The sequence below is a fragment of the Tursiops truncatus genome, chromosome 8, assembly GCF_011762595.2.
Source record: "Tursiops truncatus isolate mTurTru1 chromosome 8, mTurTru1.mat.Y, whole genome shotgun sequence".
Taxonomy (NCBI): Eukaryota; Metazoa; Chordata; class Mammalia; order Artiodactyla; family Delphinidae; genus Tursiops; species Tursiops truncatus.
In genome coordinates this window covers 94,992,508-95,011,022 of record NC_047041.1, presented here as the reverse complement: position 1 = coordinate 95,011,022, position 18,515 = coordinate 94,992,508, and the positions used below count along the sequence as shown (strand labels likewise).

The 18,515-nt window shown below is 37.6% G+C and overlaps 1 protein-coding gene across 5 annotated transcripts in view; it reads left to right on the top strand.

Annotated features, from left to right (window-relative positions):
• CKAP5 (cytoskeleton associated protein 5) overlaps positions 1-18,515 on the top strand; it is a 107,084-nt gene that overhangs the window by 22,252 nt on the left and 66,317 nt on the right. For 4 of the 5 annotated variants that reach the window (XM_019947855.3, XM_073808872.1, XM_073808874.1 and 1 more), the window contains exons 2-4: positions 12,980-13,073; positions 13,562-13,755; positions 16,111-16,317. In XM_019947855.3, the coding sequence (XP_019803414.2) occupies positions 13,017-13,073; positions 13,562-13,755; positions 16,111-16,317 (458 nt within the window). In that variant the 5' untranslated portion in view covers positions 12,980-13,016. The remainder of the gene's footprint in view (positions 1-12,979; positions 13,074-13,561; positions 13,756-16,110; positions 16,318-18,515) is intronic. The other variant, XM_073808873.1, reaches the window with a different exon arrangement.

Here is an 18,515-nt window from a genome sequence, read left to right as displayed (position 1 = left end):
TTAGTAAACTTTGTTAGTTTGTTTTTTTAACAGTTTTAATGAGATACATAATTTACGTACCATTCACCCATTTAAAGTGTACAGTTCACTGACTTTCAGTATATTCATAGATTTGTGCAGCCATCACTAACAGTCAATTTTAGAACACTTTCATTACCCCAAAAAGAAACCCCGCACTCCTTAACACCCTTCTAATATCCCCAAACACCCCAGTCATAGGCAACCTCTCATCTACTTTCTGTCTCTATAGATTTGCCTATTCTGGACATTTTATATAAATGGAATTATATAATAAGTGGTCCTTTGCAACTGACTTCTTTCACTTAATATAATGTTTTCAAGGTTCATCCATGTTGCAGCATGTATCAGTACTTCACTTCTTTTGTGTGTGTACACATAACGTAAAATTCACCATCTTAAGCATTTTTAAATATACAACTCAGTGGCATTAAATGCATTTGTAATGTTGTGTAGCTACCACCATCCATCTCCATAATTCTTTTCATCTTGTAGAACTGAAATTTTACACCCATTCAACAGTAACCCGTCATTACCCTTCTCCATCCATCTGCTGGCAACAATCATTCTACCTTCTATCTCTATGATTTTGACTACTCTAAGTACTTGATATAAGTGGAATCATACACTGTTTGTCTCTTTGTGGCTGGCTTAATTTCACTTAACATAACGTCTTCAAGGTTCACTCAGGTTATAGCATGTCCGAATTTCTGTCCTTTTTAAGCTGAATGATATTCTTTTGTATGTGTATACCACATTTTGCTTATCCATTCATCCATCAGTGGTCACTTGCGTTGCTTCCATATTTTAGCTGTTGTGAGTAATGCTGCTATGAACATGGGTGTACAGATATCTCTTCAAGATCCTGCTTTCGATTATTTTGGGCATATACCCAGAAGTGGAATTGCTGGATCATATTGTCATTCTGTTTTAATTTTTTGAGGAACGGCCATACCGTTTTCCACAGTAACTGTACCATTTTACATTGTCACCAACAGTGTACAAGGGTTCCAATTTCTCCATATCCTTGCCAACATTTGTTGTTTCCTGGGTTTTTGATAGTAGCCATCCTAATAGGTGTGAGGTAATACTTGTAGTTTTGATTTGCATTTCCCTAATGTTTGTAATCTTGAGCATCTTTTCATGTGCTTATTGGCCATTTGTCTGTCTTTGGATGAATGTCTAATCAAGTTCTTTGCCCATTTTTTAATCAAGTTGTTTGCTTTTTTTGTTGTTGAGTTTTAGGAATTCTTTATAGTACTTAATTTTTATTACTGAATCATACTCCATTCTGTGGATTTACCACGTTTTATCTATTTATCAGTGGATAGAGGTTTGGGTTGTTTCCACTCTTTGGCTATTATGAATGTTAGTTTGGTTTTAATTTGCTGTGTATATTGAAAACAGCACTACATTTCTCTAAAGAGATCACTCAGGCCTTTTAACTGGTGTGACTTTTCATGAAATTGTTGGTTTATTCTACATGTATTCCGTTTTATGAACTCTGAGGGTCCTCTTCATTACTTCCTGAATATGTTCTAAATGTTCCTAAGGCCTTTACTTTCCTTTGTGATAACGGCTAGTTAAAATTTGCAGATAGAGGCAAAGTTTAACTTACAAACAGGTAGCCACTTTAATGACTTTCCCCTACTGTCCCCCCTGCAAATATTCTAGAATTATAGTTATAAATTTAAAACTAGTATGAGCTATAGAAATTATAGTCTACCACCCTTTAGTTTTTTTATTAATCTCAATGAAAGATTTTCCTTTTCAACTGGTAGAGTCAGTATTCAATGGAATAAGGGTTGTGAGGGAGAAGGGTCGGACTAGGTGGATAACCCCAAATTATAATTAAAACTGTAGTCATTTCTTTCTTACGCAAAGACAGGTTAACAGTGTTCTGAGGCCCAACTGGGTAGTTAGGCTTGATTACTCGGCAGCTGCTGATTAGGGATGATTCCCCCTTACCAACTAACTGTATTTTAAATTTCCCTAAATTACCTAAGTCCTTTGGAGGCAAATAAACTTGTCTTTCATATATACTCTCATTTGCCCTTTATATTTTTATTGAGTTAAGTAATCACCAAAATAATTCTTACTATTTATACTGTAGAGTGTGAATAGATTTCACTATAGATAATGTAGAAGCCATATGTAGGTCAGTTGTAGGAATTTCACCAAACTAGGTATCAAGAAATCTCTTTCAGGGATTTCCCTGGTGGCACAGTGGTTAAGAATCCGTCTGCCAATTCAGGGGCCACGGGTTCGATCCCTGGTCCGGAAAGATCCCACATGCTGCGGAGCAACTAAGCCTGTGCACCACAACTACTGAGCCTGTGCTCTAGAACCCACGAGCCACAAATACTGAGTGTGTGTGCCACAACTACTGAAGCCTGCGTGCCTAGAGCCTGTGCTCCGCAACAAGAGAAGCCACCGCAATGAACCACAGCATAGAGTAGCCCCCGCTCACCGCAAGTAGAGAAAACCCGTGTGCAGCAATGAAGACCCAACGCAGCCAAAAATAAATTAAAAAAAAGAAATCTCTTTTAGACCATTCTCCCCTACTTAAGTGACATTGGGCAGGACGCTGAACCTCTTTTTCCCCATATGTAAAAAGAGGATAATGATACTTTATTTATTTATTTGACCCTTTTGAAGATAGAGATTAATAAGACAAAAGGCTTTTGCTCAAGAGAATCTTATAGTTTAGTAAGAGTCACATAACTAAGAATAATATGAAAAAGAAAGAAACTAAACCTGAATGAGATAATATAACAGCGTGCTTGCATTTACATTATGAAATACATAGAAAATGAATGATTGTAAAAATACATGTAAAATATAAAGTGCTACTGAAATACAGGATGGATGTTAACCATTATTTTAACTAGGGACTTTGAGATGATTGTAAGCAGTGCCCTAAAGTCTTTTTTTTTTTTTTTTTTTACAATTCTACATTCACATTTATTTATCTAATACAATGGAAATACAAAGGAGAAAATAAAGTCTCAATAAATAAAGGACAGAGCTAGCTTTTTTAAACCTTTCATATTTTACTCTTAAAACTACTGTTGTCCAACAACATTTATATATCATAGTGTTTCCACATCAAAACTGATGGCAGAGTTACATGTCCTCAGGGAATGCCCTAAAGTTTTTGATCATAGAATTTGAAAGGTTGTAGATCAAGAGATTTTAAGCTGGGTTAGAATTCAGAGACTCTGTAAATTTGTATGGAAAAATAATTACATCTTTATTTGCACTAATCTTATAACTGAAATTTCTTTTTCTTTCTTTCTTTTTTTTTTTTTTGGTCTGCGTTGGGTCTTTGTTGCTGCGTGCGGGCTTTCTGGTTGCAGAGAGCGGGGGCTACTCTTCATCGCAGCGTGCGGGCTTCTCATTGCAGTGGCTTGCTTGTTGTGGAGCATGGGCTCTAGGTGCGCGAGCTTCAGTAGTCGTGGCACCTGGGCTCAGTAATTGTGGCACACGGGCTTATTTGCTCCACGGCATGTGGGATCTTCCTGGACCAGGGATCGAACCCCGTGTCCCCTGCATTGGCAGGTGGATTCTTAACCACTGTGCCACCAGGGAAGTCCTAACTGAAATTTTGACATTTTCTTCAGTTAATAATGTAGGCAATAAACTACAATAATATTATAAGAACCTATGCCTTTGTCACCAATAGAAATCATTTTCATAATCATGTTATGTAGTATATAAAAATATTTTTAGGGCTTCCCTGGTGGCGCAGTGGTTGAGAGTCCGCCTGCCGATGCAGGGGACACGGGTTCGTGCCCCAGTCTGGGAAGATCCCACATGCCGTGGAGCGCCTGGGCCCGTGAGCCATGGCCGCTGAGCCTGCGCGTCCGGAGCCTGTGGTCCGCAACGGGAAAGGCCACAACAGTGAGAGGCCCGCGTAAGGTAAAAAAAAAATATATACATATATATATATATTTTTATTCATAACAAGAGTTACAGTAGTTATTAAATCTGCTGCTGGATTTTATTTAATATATTAATGGAGAAGCCCATATATTCACATTTCAAAATATTTTGATAACTATATTTCAACATAACTATATTATATTCAACATATATAACTATTTCAACATAACTGATTTAATATGATCATATATTTTATGCATTAAACAATATTCTGAGGTGCCTATAGACTTGCTCTTTTAATCCTATAAAATTCCAAAATAAAGTCAACTGTAATTTAGAAATGAAATAAATTCAAATTTGGGATGCCAAATAATGATAGTAAGTTGCTAACATTTTTTGAGCCCTTGCTAGATGCCAAGTACCTAGTCTAAGAGCTTTACATGTACTGACTCATTTAATCCACACAACAATTCTCTGAGGTATGTATTATTATTCCCACTTTACACACAAGCATGCTGAGGCAATATATATTTGGCTAAGTAACTTACCCAAGGCCTCAACGTCAAGTTAGTGGTGGTTTTGAAGATACAGAATTCTTTTAATTTTTTTTAAGTGTAGATTTGCAGCCAGACATAGAAAGTAATAAAGTTTCCCTCAAGTAGCAAAAACTCAAATTTGATAAGACTGTTACTGCATCTTGAGTTATTGTGGGTTTTTTTTCTTTCCCCAGCATACATTAATTGATCATTTTATATGTGTCAGACACTGTACATGGTGGTCTAAGGGGCTCATCTACCTGTCCTGTAGATGCTGGTTTCATCTAAACTCTAACCTGGGGCTCTTCTCACTATGTACTCTCCCTCAGTACTATCATCCACCCCCTTGGTTTTAATTACATTTATCTACTGATAACTCCTAAATTTTTATCTCTCTCTTGAATACCAGGCTTGAATCTCCAGCTGCTTCCCGCATCTACCCTCGTCTAGTGTACATGTCAAACTCAGCTTGCCCAAAACTTCATTTTCATCTGTGTCTTATACTCCTTCTACAGTCACTCAATAAAGACAGTCCTTGACATTCCTTGTAGCTCTAAAATCCATCCCGTTTTCTCCACCTACATTGCTACTACTCTAAGTTCCAGGCCATCATCATCCTTCATTTAGATTACAGCCTTCTAACTGATTTCCCTCCATTGTTAACTGCCTTCCAAGACATTCTTTACATTGCTTTTATATTTACATTATATAGTCTTTGAAAAATGCAAGTTTGGTAGCATATGAAATTTTCCTGTCTACAGTCCTTCAAAGTCTCCTTCTACCTTTGGGATAAAGTCTAAATTCCTTAACATTGCTTACAAGACCTTCCAGGGTCTGATTTGGACTACTTTCTAGCCTTACTCTTTATACCCTTTCACTTTTCTTGTTGCATTTTATACTTTAGCCTTGCTGAACTTTTTTCAGTTCCTCAAATCACTATAATAAAAGAAGATAGAACAGATGTTATGGCAGTTTCTAAACACTTACCTTTATTTCTGTACTTATCTGTGAATAAGTTTGTGAAACAGCACAAGTCTTTGGACCACACTTTTAGTAGATTTAAACTACAGTATACCACATGGATGAATTTTACAAATGAAACATTGAATGAAAAAAGCAACTTATGGAAGACTATAACATTTTTCTAAGGCTCACAAACAAGCACAGTTAATTTTATTTAGGAATATGTGACTGACTACAGCATAGAACCAGGTGAACTTTAGGAAAGTGCTTCTGTGGTAAGAAGGATGGGGTAGGAAAGAAATGCACAGGTGCAGTAATAATATTAATAGTGTCCTAATTTTCAGTTTGGGTGGTAGGTCAATATATCAATTTTATTGTAATGCTTCCTAACACATATATTGTATATATTTTCTTATATATGTAAAAAATTAAATTGTAAAATTATTTTAAAATTAAAATAATTATGGGGAAAAATTAGTGAAGTGCTTTTTTTCTCAGTATATTGATCCTGGAAAACGATAGATACAGAGCAGTAGTCCTCAGTGTCACACGTATACACAAAACACTATCCATTATTTCAGTGGCTGGGAAAGTTTTGTGTTTTTTTAATAAATTTATTTATTTATTTTAAAATTTTTGACTGTGTTGGGTCTTTGTTGCTGTACGCAGGCTTTCTCTACTTGCAATGAGCGGGGGCTACTCTTCGTTGCAGTGCACAGGCTTCTCATTGTTGTGGCTTCTCTTGTTGCGGAGCACAGGCTCTAGTCGCGCAGGCTTCAGTAGTTGTGGCTTGCTAGCTCTAGAGCAGGCTCAGTAGTGGTGGCGCATGGGCTTAGTTGCTCTGCAACATGTGAGAGCTTCCCAGGCCAGGGCTCGAACCCATGTTCCTTGCATTGACAGGCAGATTCTTAACCACTGCGCCACCAGGGAAGCCCTGGGAAAGTTTTGGTATGAAGCAAGCCTTTCCTTTGAATGGAAAGCAGCAAAATCTTAAACACTAATTTTTTTTAAAAACTGAAGCTATGAAGTAGTAGAAGCCATTTCAGAAAATATAGCACAGTGACATCAATATTTTAATTTTTTTTGAAGATTTTTAATCACAGTTTCAATTTCGTTACTTGTGATTGGTCTGTTCATATTTTCTATTTCTTCCTGGTTCAGGAAGGTTATACCTTTCTAAGAATTTGTCCACAAAAAGAGTCATGTACCAAAATGTTCATTGCAGCTCTATTTATCTCTATTTAGGAGATAGAAACAACCTAAGTGTCCATCATTGGATGAATGGATAAAGAAGATGTGGCACATATATACAATGGAATATTACTCAGCCGTAAAAAGAAACAAAATTGAGCTATTTGTAATGAGGTGGATAGACCTAGAGCCTGTCATACAGAGTGAAGTAAGTCAGAAAGAGAAAGACAAATACCGTATGCTAACACATATATATGGAATTTAAGAGAAAAAAATGTCATGAAGAACCTAGGGGTAAGACAGGAATAAAGACACAGACCTACTAGAGAATGGACTTGAGGATATGGGGAGTGGGAAGGGTAAGCTGTGACAAAGCGAGAGAGAGGCATGGACATATATACACTACCAAACGTAAGGTAGATAGCTAGTGGGAAGCAGCCGCATAGCACAGGGAGATCAACTCTGTGCTTTGTGACCGTCTGGAGGAGTGGGATAGGGAGGGTGGGAGGGAGGGAGACACAAGAGGGAAGAGATATGGGAACATATGTATATGTATAACTGATCCACTTTGTTATGAAGCAGAAACTAACACACCATTGTAAAGCAGTTATACTCCAATAAAGATGTAAAAAAAATACACATCAGAAAAAAAAAAAGAATTTGTCCATTTCTTCCAGGTTGTCCATTTTATTGGCATAGAGTTGCTTGTAGTAGTCTCTTAGGATGCTTTGTATTTCTGTGGTGTCTGTTGTAACTTCTTTTTCATTTCTAATTTTATTGATTTTAGTCCTCTCCCTCTTTTTCTTGATGAGCCTGGCTAAAGGTTTATCAATTTTGTTTATGTTTTCAAAGAACCAGCTTTTAATTTTATTGATCTTTGCTATTTTCTTTGTTTTATTTCATTAATTTCTGCTCTTTATGATTTCCTTCCTTCTACTAACTTTGGGTTTTGTTTGTTGTTCTTTCTCTAGTTCATTTAGGTGTAAGCTTAGATTGTTTATTTGAGATTTTTCTTGTTTCTTGAGGTAGGCTTGTATTGCTATAAACTTCCCTCTTAGAACTGCTTTTGCTGCATCCCATAGGTTTTGGATCTCGTGTTTTCATTGTCATTTGTCTCTAGGTATTTTTTGATTTCCTCTTTGATTTCTTCAGTGATCTCTTGGTTATTTAGTAACATATTGTTTAGCCTCCATGTGTTTGGGTTTTTTACATTTTTTTCCCTGTAATTGATTTCTAATCTCATAGCGTTGTGGTCAGAAAAGATGCTTGATATGATTTCAGTTTTCTTAAATTTACTAAGGCTTGATTTGTGACCCAAGATGTGATCTATCGTGGAGAATGTTCTGTGTGCACTTGAGAAGAAAGTGTAATCTGCTGTTTTTGGATGGAATGTTGTATAAATATCAATTAAATCTATCTGGTCTATTGTGTCATTTAAAGCTTGTGTTTCCTTATTAATATTCTGTCTGGATGATCTGTCCACTGGTGTAACTAAGTGAGGTGTTTAAGTCCCCCACTATGATTGTTACTGTCAATTTCCTCTTTTAGAGCTGTTAGCAGTTGCTTTATGTATTGAGGTGCTCCTATGTTGGGTGCATATATATTTATAATTGTTATATCTTTTTCTTGGATTGATCCCTTGATCATTATGTAGTGTCCTTCCTTGTCTCTTGTGACATTCTTTATTTTAAAGTCTTTTATCTTATATGAGTATTGCTACTCCAGGTTTCTTTTGATTTCCATTTGCATGGAATATCTTTTTCCATCCCCTCACTTTCAGTCTGTTTGTGTCCCTAGGTCTGAAGTGAGTCTCTTGTAGACAGCATATATATGGATCTTGTTTTTGTATCTATTCAGCAAGCCTGTGTCTTTTGGTTGGAGCATTTAATCCATTCACGATTAAGGTAATTATTGATATGTATGTTCCTGTTACCATTTTCTTAATTGTTATGGGTTTGGTTTTGTAGGTCCTTTTCTTCTCTTGTGTTTCCCACGTAGAGAAGTTCCTTTAGCATTTGTTGTAGAGCTGGTTTGGTGATGCTGAATTCTCTTAGCTTTCGCTTGTCTGTAAAGCTTTTGATTTCTCCATCGAATCTGAATGAGATCCTGGCCAGTTAGAGTAATGTTGGTTGTAGGTTCTTCCCTTTCATCATTTAAAATATATCGTGCCACTGCCTTCTGGCTTGTAGAGTTTCTACTGAGAAATCAGCTGTTAACCTTATGGGAGCTCCCTTGTATGTTATTTGTCGTTTTTCCCTTGTTGCTTTCAATAATTTTTCTTTGTCTTTAATTTTTGTCAATTTGATTACTGTGGGTCTTGGCTTGTTTCTCCTTGGGTTTATCCTGCCTGGGACTCTCTGCGCTTCCTGGACTTGGGTGGCTATTTCCTTTCCCATGTTAGGGAAGTTTTCGACTATAATCTCTTCAAATATTTTCTCTGGTCCTTTCTCTCTCTCTTCTCCTTTTGGAACCCCTATAATGTGAATGTTGTTGCGTTTAATGTTGTCACAGAGGTCTCCTAGGCTGTCTTCATTTCTTTTCATTCTTTTTTCTTTATTCTTTTCCACGGCAGTGAATTCCACCATTCTGTCTTCCAGGTCACTTATCCGTTCTTCTGCCTCAGTTATTCTGCTATTGATTCCTTCTAGTGTAGTTTTCATTTCAGTTATTGTATTGTTCATCTCTGTTTGTTTGTTCTTTAATTAGGTCTTTGTTAAACATTTCTTGCATCTTCTCGATCTTTGCCTCCATTCTTTTTCTGAGGTCCTGGATCATCTTCACTATCATTATTCTGAATTCTTTTTCTGAAAGGTTGCTTATCTCCACTTCATTTAGTTGTTTTTCTGGGGTTTTATCTTGTTCCTTCATCTGGTACAAAGTCCTCTTTTTATTTTGTCTGTCTGCTGTGAATGTGGTTTTCCTTCCACAGGCTGCAGAAGTGTAGTTCTTCTTGCTTCTGCTGTCTGCCCTCTGGTGGATGAGGCTATCTAAGAGGCTTGTGCAAGCTTCCTGATGGGAGGGACTGGTGGTGGATTGAGCTGGGTGTTGCTCTGGTGGGCAGAGTTCAATAAAACTTTAATCCGCTTGTCTGCTGATGCATGGGGCTGGGTTCCCTCCCTGTTGGTTGTTTGGACTGAGGTGACCCAGCTCTGGAGCCTACCCAGCTCTTTGGTGGGGCTAATGGCAGACTCTGGGAGGGCTCACGCCAAAGAGTACCTCCCAGAACTTCTGCTGCCAGTGTCCTTGTCCCCACGGTGAGCCACAGCCACCCCCAGCCTCTGCAGGAGACCCTCTAACACTAGCAGGTACGTCTGGTTCAATCTTCAGTGGGGTCACTGCTCCTTCCCCTGGGTCCTGATGCACACACTACTTTGTGTGTGCCCTCCAAGAGTGGAGTCTCTGTTTCCCCCAGTCCTGTTGAAGTCCTGCAGTCAAATCCCGCTAGCCTTCAAAGTCTGATTCTCTAGGAATTCCTCCTTCCATTGCCGGACCCCCAGTTTGGGAAGCCTGACCTGGGGCTCAGAACCTTCACTCCAGTGGGTGGACTTCTGTGGTATAAGTGTTCTGCAGTTTGTGAGTCACCCACCCAGCAGTTGTGGGATTTGATTTTATTGTGATTGCGCCCCTCCTACCGTCTCATTGCGGCGTCTCCTTTGTCTTTGGATGTGGGGTATCTTTTTGGTGAGTTCCAGTGTCTTCCTGTCGATGATTGTTCAGCAGTTAGTTGTGATGCCGGTGCTCTCGCAAGAGGGAGTGAGAGCACGTCCTTCTCCACCATCTTGAACCAGTCTCTCACTTTGCTGTATACCTGGTTTCAGGACTTAATGAAGCTCAGATTCTTGATGTCCCATTACAGAAAGAATTCAGTGAGAGACAAAGTGATAGGTAAGAAGTGGATTTATTTAGAGAGAAACACACCCCACAGACAGAGTGTGGGCCACCTCAGAAGTTGAGAAAGGCTGACATCAATATTTTATATGAGGCAGTTTAGGTTAGGTAACCTTTTTCTTCATGTTTCGATAAGCAACCAACAAGAAAAAAAAGTATTGCAGAGAATTCACAGAATACCAACAATCGAATATTATTGTTCACATTCTCTTGGCTGGAAAATGTTTTTAAAACTTACATTGACTGTTTCTCTTTGAAACTCAGATAGGAAAGATTGCTTTTGCAGCTCAAACTTGTGCCAAGAAAGTAACATTAGAGGTTTTTAACCCAGGTTGCATATTACAGTCACCTAGGAACTGAAAAACAAATATTTTTTTATTGAGGTGAAATTCATATAACATAAAATTAACCATTTTAAAGTGAACAATTCAGTGGCATTGTGTACATTCACAATGTTGTGCAACCACCATCTCTGTCTAGTTCCAAAACAGTAACATTTCCATCACATCACAGTAAGACTCCTTACCCATTAAGCAATTTCTCCCCACTCCCACTCTCTCCCCCTCTCTCCTCAACCCCTGGCAACCACCAGTCTCCATCTGTCTCTATGGATTGATCTGTTCTGGATATTTCCTATGAATGGAATCATATAATATAGAACCTTTTGTGTTTGGCTTCCTTCACTTAGCATCATGTTTGTGAAATTCATCCATGCTGTAGCATGTATCAGTAAGTACTTCATTCCCATTTATAGCTGAGTAATAGTCCATCGTATGTATGTTTCACAGTTTGTTTATTCATCCATGGATAGACATTTGGGCTGATTTTTGGCCATTGTGAATAGTGCTGCTATCAATATGCATGTACATGTACTTGTTGGAGTACTTGCTTTCAATGCTTTCAGTTCTTTTAGTTGCTGTATAATATTACACAGTGAATATACCACTATTTATTCATTCTCTTTTTGATGAACTTGTAAAAAGTGTTTCCAACTTTTGACTTTTCTATGAACAACATTGCTATGAATACTCTCATACAGGTCTTCTGGTGCAGTTGGCATCAATTTCTAGGGTATATACTTAGGAATGGAGTTGCTGGATAGTGGAGTATGTGCATTTTCAACTTAAATAATGCCATACTGTTTTCCAAACTGTTGTACTATTTTATCTCTCACTATTGCTGTATTAGAGTTCCTGTAGATTTGCTATTAAGGTTTGACTCCTGCTCTAAAACACACTGCTGTTGTTTCACAGACTCTTGGGGATTTTGAAGAGAAGTCTTAATGAAAGTTCCTTTTACTCTAATAAACTTTTACAATTCAGTCTCTAGTAACTTTCCCTGGGATATTTCCTACATTTTAATGGGAGGCAACAAGTTGTAAAGAAGAGGCATAGACTTGGAATCTTAGTGTGATCTCACGGCCTGTTAGCTTTGTTGTTTTGGGCAAGTTACTGAATCTTTGTGAGCCTAGTGTGTAAAGTGGGGAGAATGTCTTTCTTTCGTGTAGTTGTTGTTAGTATAATGAATCAATATGTTTAAAAAGTAGTTTGCACAGTGCCTGACTCATAGCAGATACTATCAAGGCATATATTCATTAGACAAATATTTATTGAAGACATATTTTATGTCACACCAGGACTGGGGATGGAAAGATTAAGCAAGATCCCTTTTATGTTATTTATAATATTGGAAAACTTGAAACAATTTAAATGTCCAGTGTTAGGCTTGGTAATTATGGTACATTCATAAAATGGAGTGTAGTGCAGCCTTTAAACATCATGTTCTCAAATATGAGGAAATGTTTGTGACGATGTAAGAAAAAAATTACAAGAGGATTAGCCCTTTTTCATATAATTTATACACTGCATGTGCATTGAAAAAAATCTGGAAGGGTTCAAGTGGATACACTGCAGTGTTCATTTTGGTTACTAATTGATAGTGAAATTGTATTTTAATGCTTTCCTTCCTTATATATTTTCTATACTTTCCAGATTTTCTACAGCTAACATAGATTACATTTTTTTAAAAAATAAATTTATTTATTTTTGGCTACGTTGGGTCTTTGTTGCGGTGTGCGGGCTTCTCATTGCGGTGGCTTCTCTTGTTGCGGAGCACAGGCTCTAGGCACACGGGCTTCAGTATTTGTGGCTTATGGGCTCTAGAGCGCAGGCTCAGTAGTTGTGGCGCACGGGCTTAGTTGCTCCACAGCATGTGGGATCTTCCCGGACCAGGGCTTGAACCTGTGTCCCCTGCATTGGCAGGCGGATTCTTAACCACTGCGCCACCAAGGAATCCCTCATTTAGAATTTTTATTAACTTTTTTCGTTTACTTTTTAAATGTTCTATTAATGGAATTAAATGGGCATTTGACCAAAGAATGAGATTTTTTACTTTTGTTGGTTTACACATGCTAAAATAATAGTCTCAGAAAAATCTTTTTGTCTTTAAGAGACAGCTTGGTTGCTAGAGTTAACAGATACCGATTTTTGTCTGACCAGGAATTACTCTTAATTCTAAGAAGAAACTGGAAGCACAATGGGAGATGACAGTGAGTGGGTGAAACTGCCAGTTGATCAGAAATGTGAACACAAGGTAAGACTTTTCTGGAACTCAAATTTCAGTGTCATTGGCTTGTTTTGTCAGCAGTTATACTGTATCGTGTAGTATAAAGCTGCCTGATGATTACACAATACAACTGGAGAAACAGCCTACTTTGGAGATTGGGCAGTTTCAGCAGGAAAATTTCTCATGTTTGAATTGTTACATCTTTAATGTCATGTTACAAAGAAGTAATGACTAATACTTGGATACAAAGTGGGGTACGTTTATAGTGGCCTGTTTATGAATTCTAGAAGGCCTTGACAGAATATCATAAATATTAAACACTTATAAGAAAAAGTTTGTTAGCTAATCTTTAAAAATAAAAAAGCTATCTGGATTTCTTAAACTCCATTTTTGTTTCTAGTCTGGGGTCCTTTGTTCAAATTACCTAGTATAAGGTAGTCATTCCACCCCCCAACCCCAATGGTAGATAATAATGTCATTAAATTTTGTTTTGTTTCAAAATACTTTTCTTTTAGCTGTGGAAAGCAAGGTTAAGTGGGTATGAAGAGGCCCTGAAGATCTTCCAGAAAATAAAGGATGAAAAGAGCCCAGAATGGTCCAAATTTTTAGGATTGATCAAAAAATTTGTGACTGATTCCAATGCAGTGGTTCAGTTGAAAGGATTAGAAGCTGCACTTGTTTATGTTGAAAATGCCCATGTAGCAGGAAAGTAAGTAGTTTCTTTCCAACTATTCTGGTAAAAACCCCTGTCTCGTGCTACATGGATTAATTTATGTATATTTATGGATCACTGTGCTTAGTTATTAGCACTTTTAGAGGATATTCATTTCTTAACTTTCATAGCTCCTTGACACTTGTTTTTCATTTCAGTCTTTATCTGCTCTCAGAAGTCTAAATGGTACAAGAGATCTTTAGAGAGGAGCAAATTGGAAATCAGATCTTGAGTTTTTACCTTAAAGTTTGATGAGCAAGTGCTTTTCCTTTTGAGGCTTTTGTATGAGAATTACTCCAAGGGGGAAAATCTTTTGTAACTTTTAGAAGAAACTGAGGTGGTTAGCAAAGACGTCAAAATTTCACTGAAAACATTTGGGCATTACTTAAATCTTTTTCTACAATGGTTCCAGGCTAGGTGATCTTAGAATCACATCTTTCTCCCTATGGTCATTAGGCATTTTTATCTCTTAGGAGAGGTAATGCGAACTAAATAACCTCTATAACTCCCAGCTTATTGGATGATAGAGGTTTCCAGTCACCCCAGTCTCCCATACCTGATAAACCTGACTTTTCTAATACTAGTCTTTATGTCATTGAAAGGAGCCCTCCATACAAAAAACAAAAAAACAATGGGGACCCTTGACCTAATTGCACAAGAAATATATATACACATCCCTAGGTATCTGCATGGGAATTGGTTCCAGGACAAAAGTCCCCACCCCTACACCCTAGGATAGCAAAATCTACAGAAGCTCAAGTCCCTCACGTAAAATGGCCTAGTATTTGCATATAACCTACATATACTCTCCTGTATACTGTAACTCATTTCTAGGTTACTCTCAATACCTAACACAATGTAAATGTTGTGTAAATAATTGTAACTACAATATAAATAATGTGTAAATAGTTGTTGGCTGCATGGCAAATTCAAGTTTTGCTTTTTGGAACTTTCTGGAATTTTTTTTCCCAAATATTTTTTTTTTTTTTGCGTTATGCGGGCTTCTCACTGTTGTGGCCTCTCCCATTGCAGAGCATGGGCTCCAGACGCGCAGGCTTAGCAGCCATGGCTCACGGGCCCAGCTGCTCCGCGGCATGTGGGATCTTCCCGGACTGGGGCACGAACCCGTGTCCCCTGCATTGGCAGGCAGACTCTCAACCACTGTGCCACCAGGGAAGCCCTTCCCAAATATTTTTGATACAAGTTTGGTTGAATCTGCAGATGAGGAACCCATGGATAAGGAACCCACCAATATGGAGGGCAGACTGTACTTGACTCACCTCAAAAATTATACCAAGAAGGACAGTCATTAATTTGACAGTTTTGTTAACCAGCATCAATGAGTTCCCCTTGCCATCAGTGAGACCATTGCTTTTTTAATTTCATTTTTCTTCTGATACTAGAAACTTTTTTGACAAATGCTGCATGTAATTCCAACCCACTCAGTTTCTCTCCTTTCCAGTAGTACAGGTTTTATTTAATTTAGAAGAAACTCAAAGCAATAAAGCTACTGTAAAGTCTTGCCAAGGAGTCAGGAACAGCCTTTTGTTATTAAAGGTACATATCCATTCCCTCTGTGAAGAAATTCTCTTGTCCTAAAAAGTGTTTAAAATGACTTTCAAAAATTTTCCAAAAAAGTAAGAACTCTGTAATCTTATTTTTATAAAATGTATCTGTATCTGTCTATCTATCTCTGCATATAGAAAAGTCTAGAAGGATGGATACCATAAAGTTGAAAGTAGTTTTCTCTGGGTAGTGAGATTTCAAGGGATTTTTGCTTTCTTGTTTAAATTTCCTATATGTGTAAATAGAAACTATGGTTCTGTGTCATTGTCTGTTGTGACATGTCTTAACCTCTTATGGTTTGCATAAGTTTTTTTTTTCATGTTCTTGAACATAATTTTTTTTAACTTTTTATTTTATACTGGAATATAGCCGATTAACAATGTTGTGGTAGTTTCAGGTGAACAGCGGAGGGACTCAGCCATTGATATACATATATCCATTCTCCCCCAAACTCACCTCCCATCCAGGCTGCCATATAACATTGAGCAGAGTTCCCTGTGCTATACAGTAGGTCCTTGTTGGTTATTTAAATACAGCAGTGTGTACATGTCGACCCCAACCTCCCTGGCTATCCCTTCCCTGCAGTAACCCTAAGTTCATTCTCTAAGTGTGTGAGTTTGTTTCTGTTTTACTTGAACATAAAGTTTTTAGAGTCTCATTTACTTTATTTCTCAGCATTTTTAAAAAAGTATTTGTTTCCCCCACTTTCCATGACCTTTTCCGGCTCTTTCTACTAAAGTGTGTTTTTATGTGTATGGTTGTTGTTGTTTATAATCTATATTACAGAACCACAGGGGAAGTTGTATCAGGTGTTGTGAGTAAAGTGTTCAACCAACCCAAGGCCAAAGCCAAGGAGCTAGGCATTGAGATTTGTCTAATGTACATAGAGATTGAGAAAGGAGAGGCTGTGCAAGAAGAGCTCCTGAAAGGCCTGGACAATAAGAACCCCAAGATCATAGTGGCCTGTATAGAGACACTGAGGAAAGCCTTAAGGTAAAACCTTTTCTTTTTGTTTTCGTTCTGTTAACTAGAATATCTCAATTGAGTTTGGGTTCCTGGTTTAAACAGAAATGAAAGCTGTTGGGCTTGACTTGGCAGACCATACCAACCAGAAAAGTGACCTGGAAAAGCTAAAGCCATTCCTCAAGTGTGACACTTTGTATTCAGTAATTTTAGCCTTTAAGTGTGTTGCATAGTTATTTGATCTAAATCTCTTTCTTTTTTTTCTTTTATAAATTTATTTATTTATTTATTTTTGGCTGTGTTGGGTCTTCATTGCTGCGTGCGGGCTTTCTCTAGTTGCGGCAAGTGGGGGCTACTCTTCATTGTGGTGTGTGGACTTCTCATTTTGGTGGCTTCTCTTGCTGTGGAGCACGGGCTCTAGGTGCGTAGGCTTCAGTAGTTGTGGCACATAGACTCAGTAGTTGTGGCTCATGGGCTCTAGAGTGCAGGCTCGGTAGTTGTGGTGCACGGGCTTAGTTGCTCCGCGGCACGTGGGATCTTCCCGGACCAGGGATTGAACCCATGTCCCCTGCACTGGCAGGTGAATTCTTAACCACTGCGCCACCAGGGAAGTCCCTAAATCTCTTTCTAATAAAGATGAGCGGGGGATATTTCTGACCTTTTCTCAGATTATGAATTAACTTTTTCATGGAAAAGCACTCCTCAGGGTAAGGAGCTCTGTTTCTCTTGTTATCCTCAGGCATAAATTTATGTACCTTGAAACATTGGCTGAAGTAAACCTTTGTTTAGGTGCTTTTTAAAATAAAATAGAAGCAAATGCTATATGCCTTTAAATAGAAGCATAGCAACAGAAATAGAAAATAACTTTTACTCTTATGTAATAAGTTATTTTCAACCCTAGAATTAAGTGTTGTTTGGCAGTGAAGTTTTTCATGAATGGGATCTCTTTCAGGAACAAGTGGCTGTAATTTTCTATGGAAATCTGAATTAGACAAAACACTGGTTTGTTCTGATTTGGCAGTCCTTCTAATCTGATATCCTGTCCCCAATACTTCCACATGAGATACTTTAGAAAGCAGCTCTAGTGAAATCCTGAATGTGTGACCTGTGGGTGTGAAGATCATCCCAACTCACCTCTCTTGTGATTTTGTATATGACCTACTTCTTGGAGAATACGCTTCCTTCGGTGTTTATCTTACATGAAAGTATCAAAATTCTTAAATTTTGTTAAACTGTCTTCAATTTATGTCAGTAAACTTTGTCTTTTGCTTGGTTCATAATGTTCTTATATAAAATTTGACTTTCACTTAGATTCTTTTGTGATAAAATTTTCCTCATCCCTAGCCTATTCTAGTGTAGAAGGCATGTATTTTTATTAGTAGTAAATAGTGTGTTCATTCTGTTGTCTTAGAAATTTAGTGAATTGACTGCATTGTCAAATCGGTGCTTGTCTTAATAGATCTGTCCTTAGTAATGAGTTTCTTAATAAAAATATATATTATACTATATTCTACCTTAAAATTAGAAGTTTCTAATCTGGAGTTCTGTGAACTCTGGCTATTTCATTTTTAAGCTGACTGGGAGAATAAGGGTAGAAAAAGGACAAGTTAGGTATATTGTCTTTTATGTCTTCCTTATAGATGTTGTTGTTTAGTCCCATCCTTGTATGGTTCTTTATTTGTCCTAAGGCATCTCAGAATCTATAGTAGAACTACTAGATAGCTCTCTGGGACCTTCAGGAACTGTTCAGTCCTTGGTTCCAGAGCTTCCTCAAGCTATCTATGTTAGTGGTAGCTTCAGGAGACCAAAAATGATCTGTGGCCCCTAAAACAAGCTTTTAGAACTTTTTCCCCTCTATAGTAATATGTGTAATATCAAGATTAGGTTTTGTATTGTTAAGGTATCTATTTTCCATTTGGACCTGCTCCATCTGTTTTTTTTTAAAATATCTTTCAGAACTAGGCCAGGATAGTGAAACAAATAAACAAAAATCAGATGAAACAGTAGTAATGTAAAGGAAGTTTAAGAGATCCCAAATGTTAGGTTCTTCAGACACTGTGATGAGTATTCCTAAACAGAATGGTTTATCGTCGCTATAAGTTCTTATTTTTCCTTTAGTCTTAAAGGTCTGCTGAACCAAGTTAGAATTTTTTTTTCTATTAAAATAGAAGATTTTAAAGGAAATATTGAAGATCATCTGGTTTATTTTCATGCTATGATGGCTATAT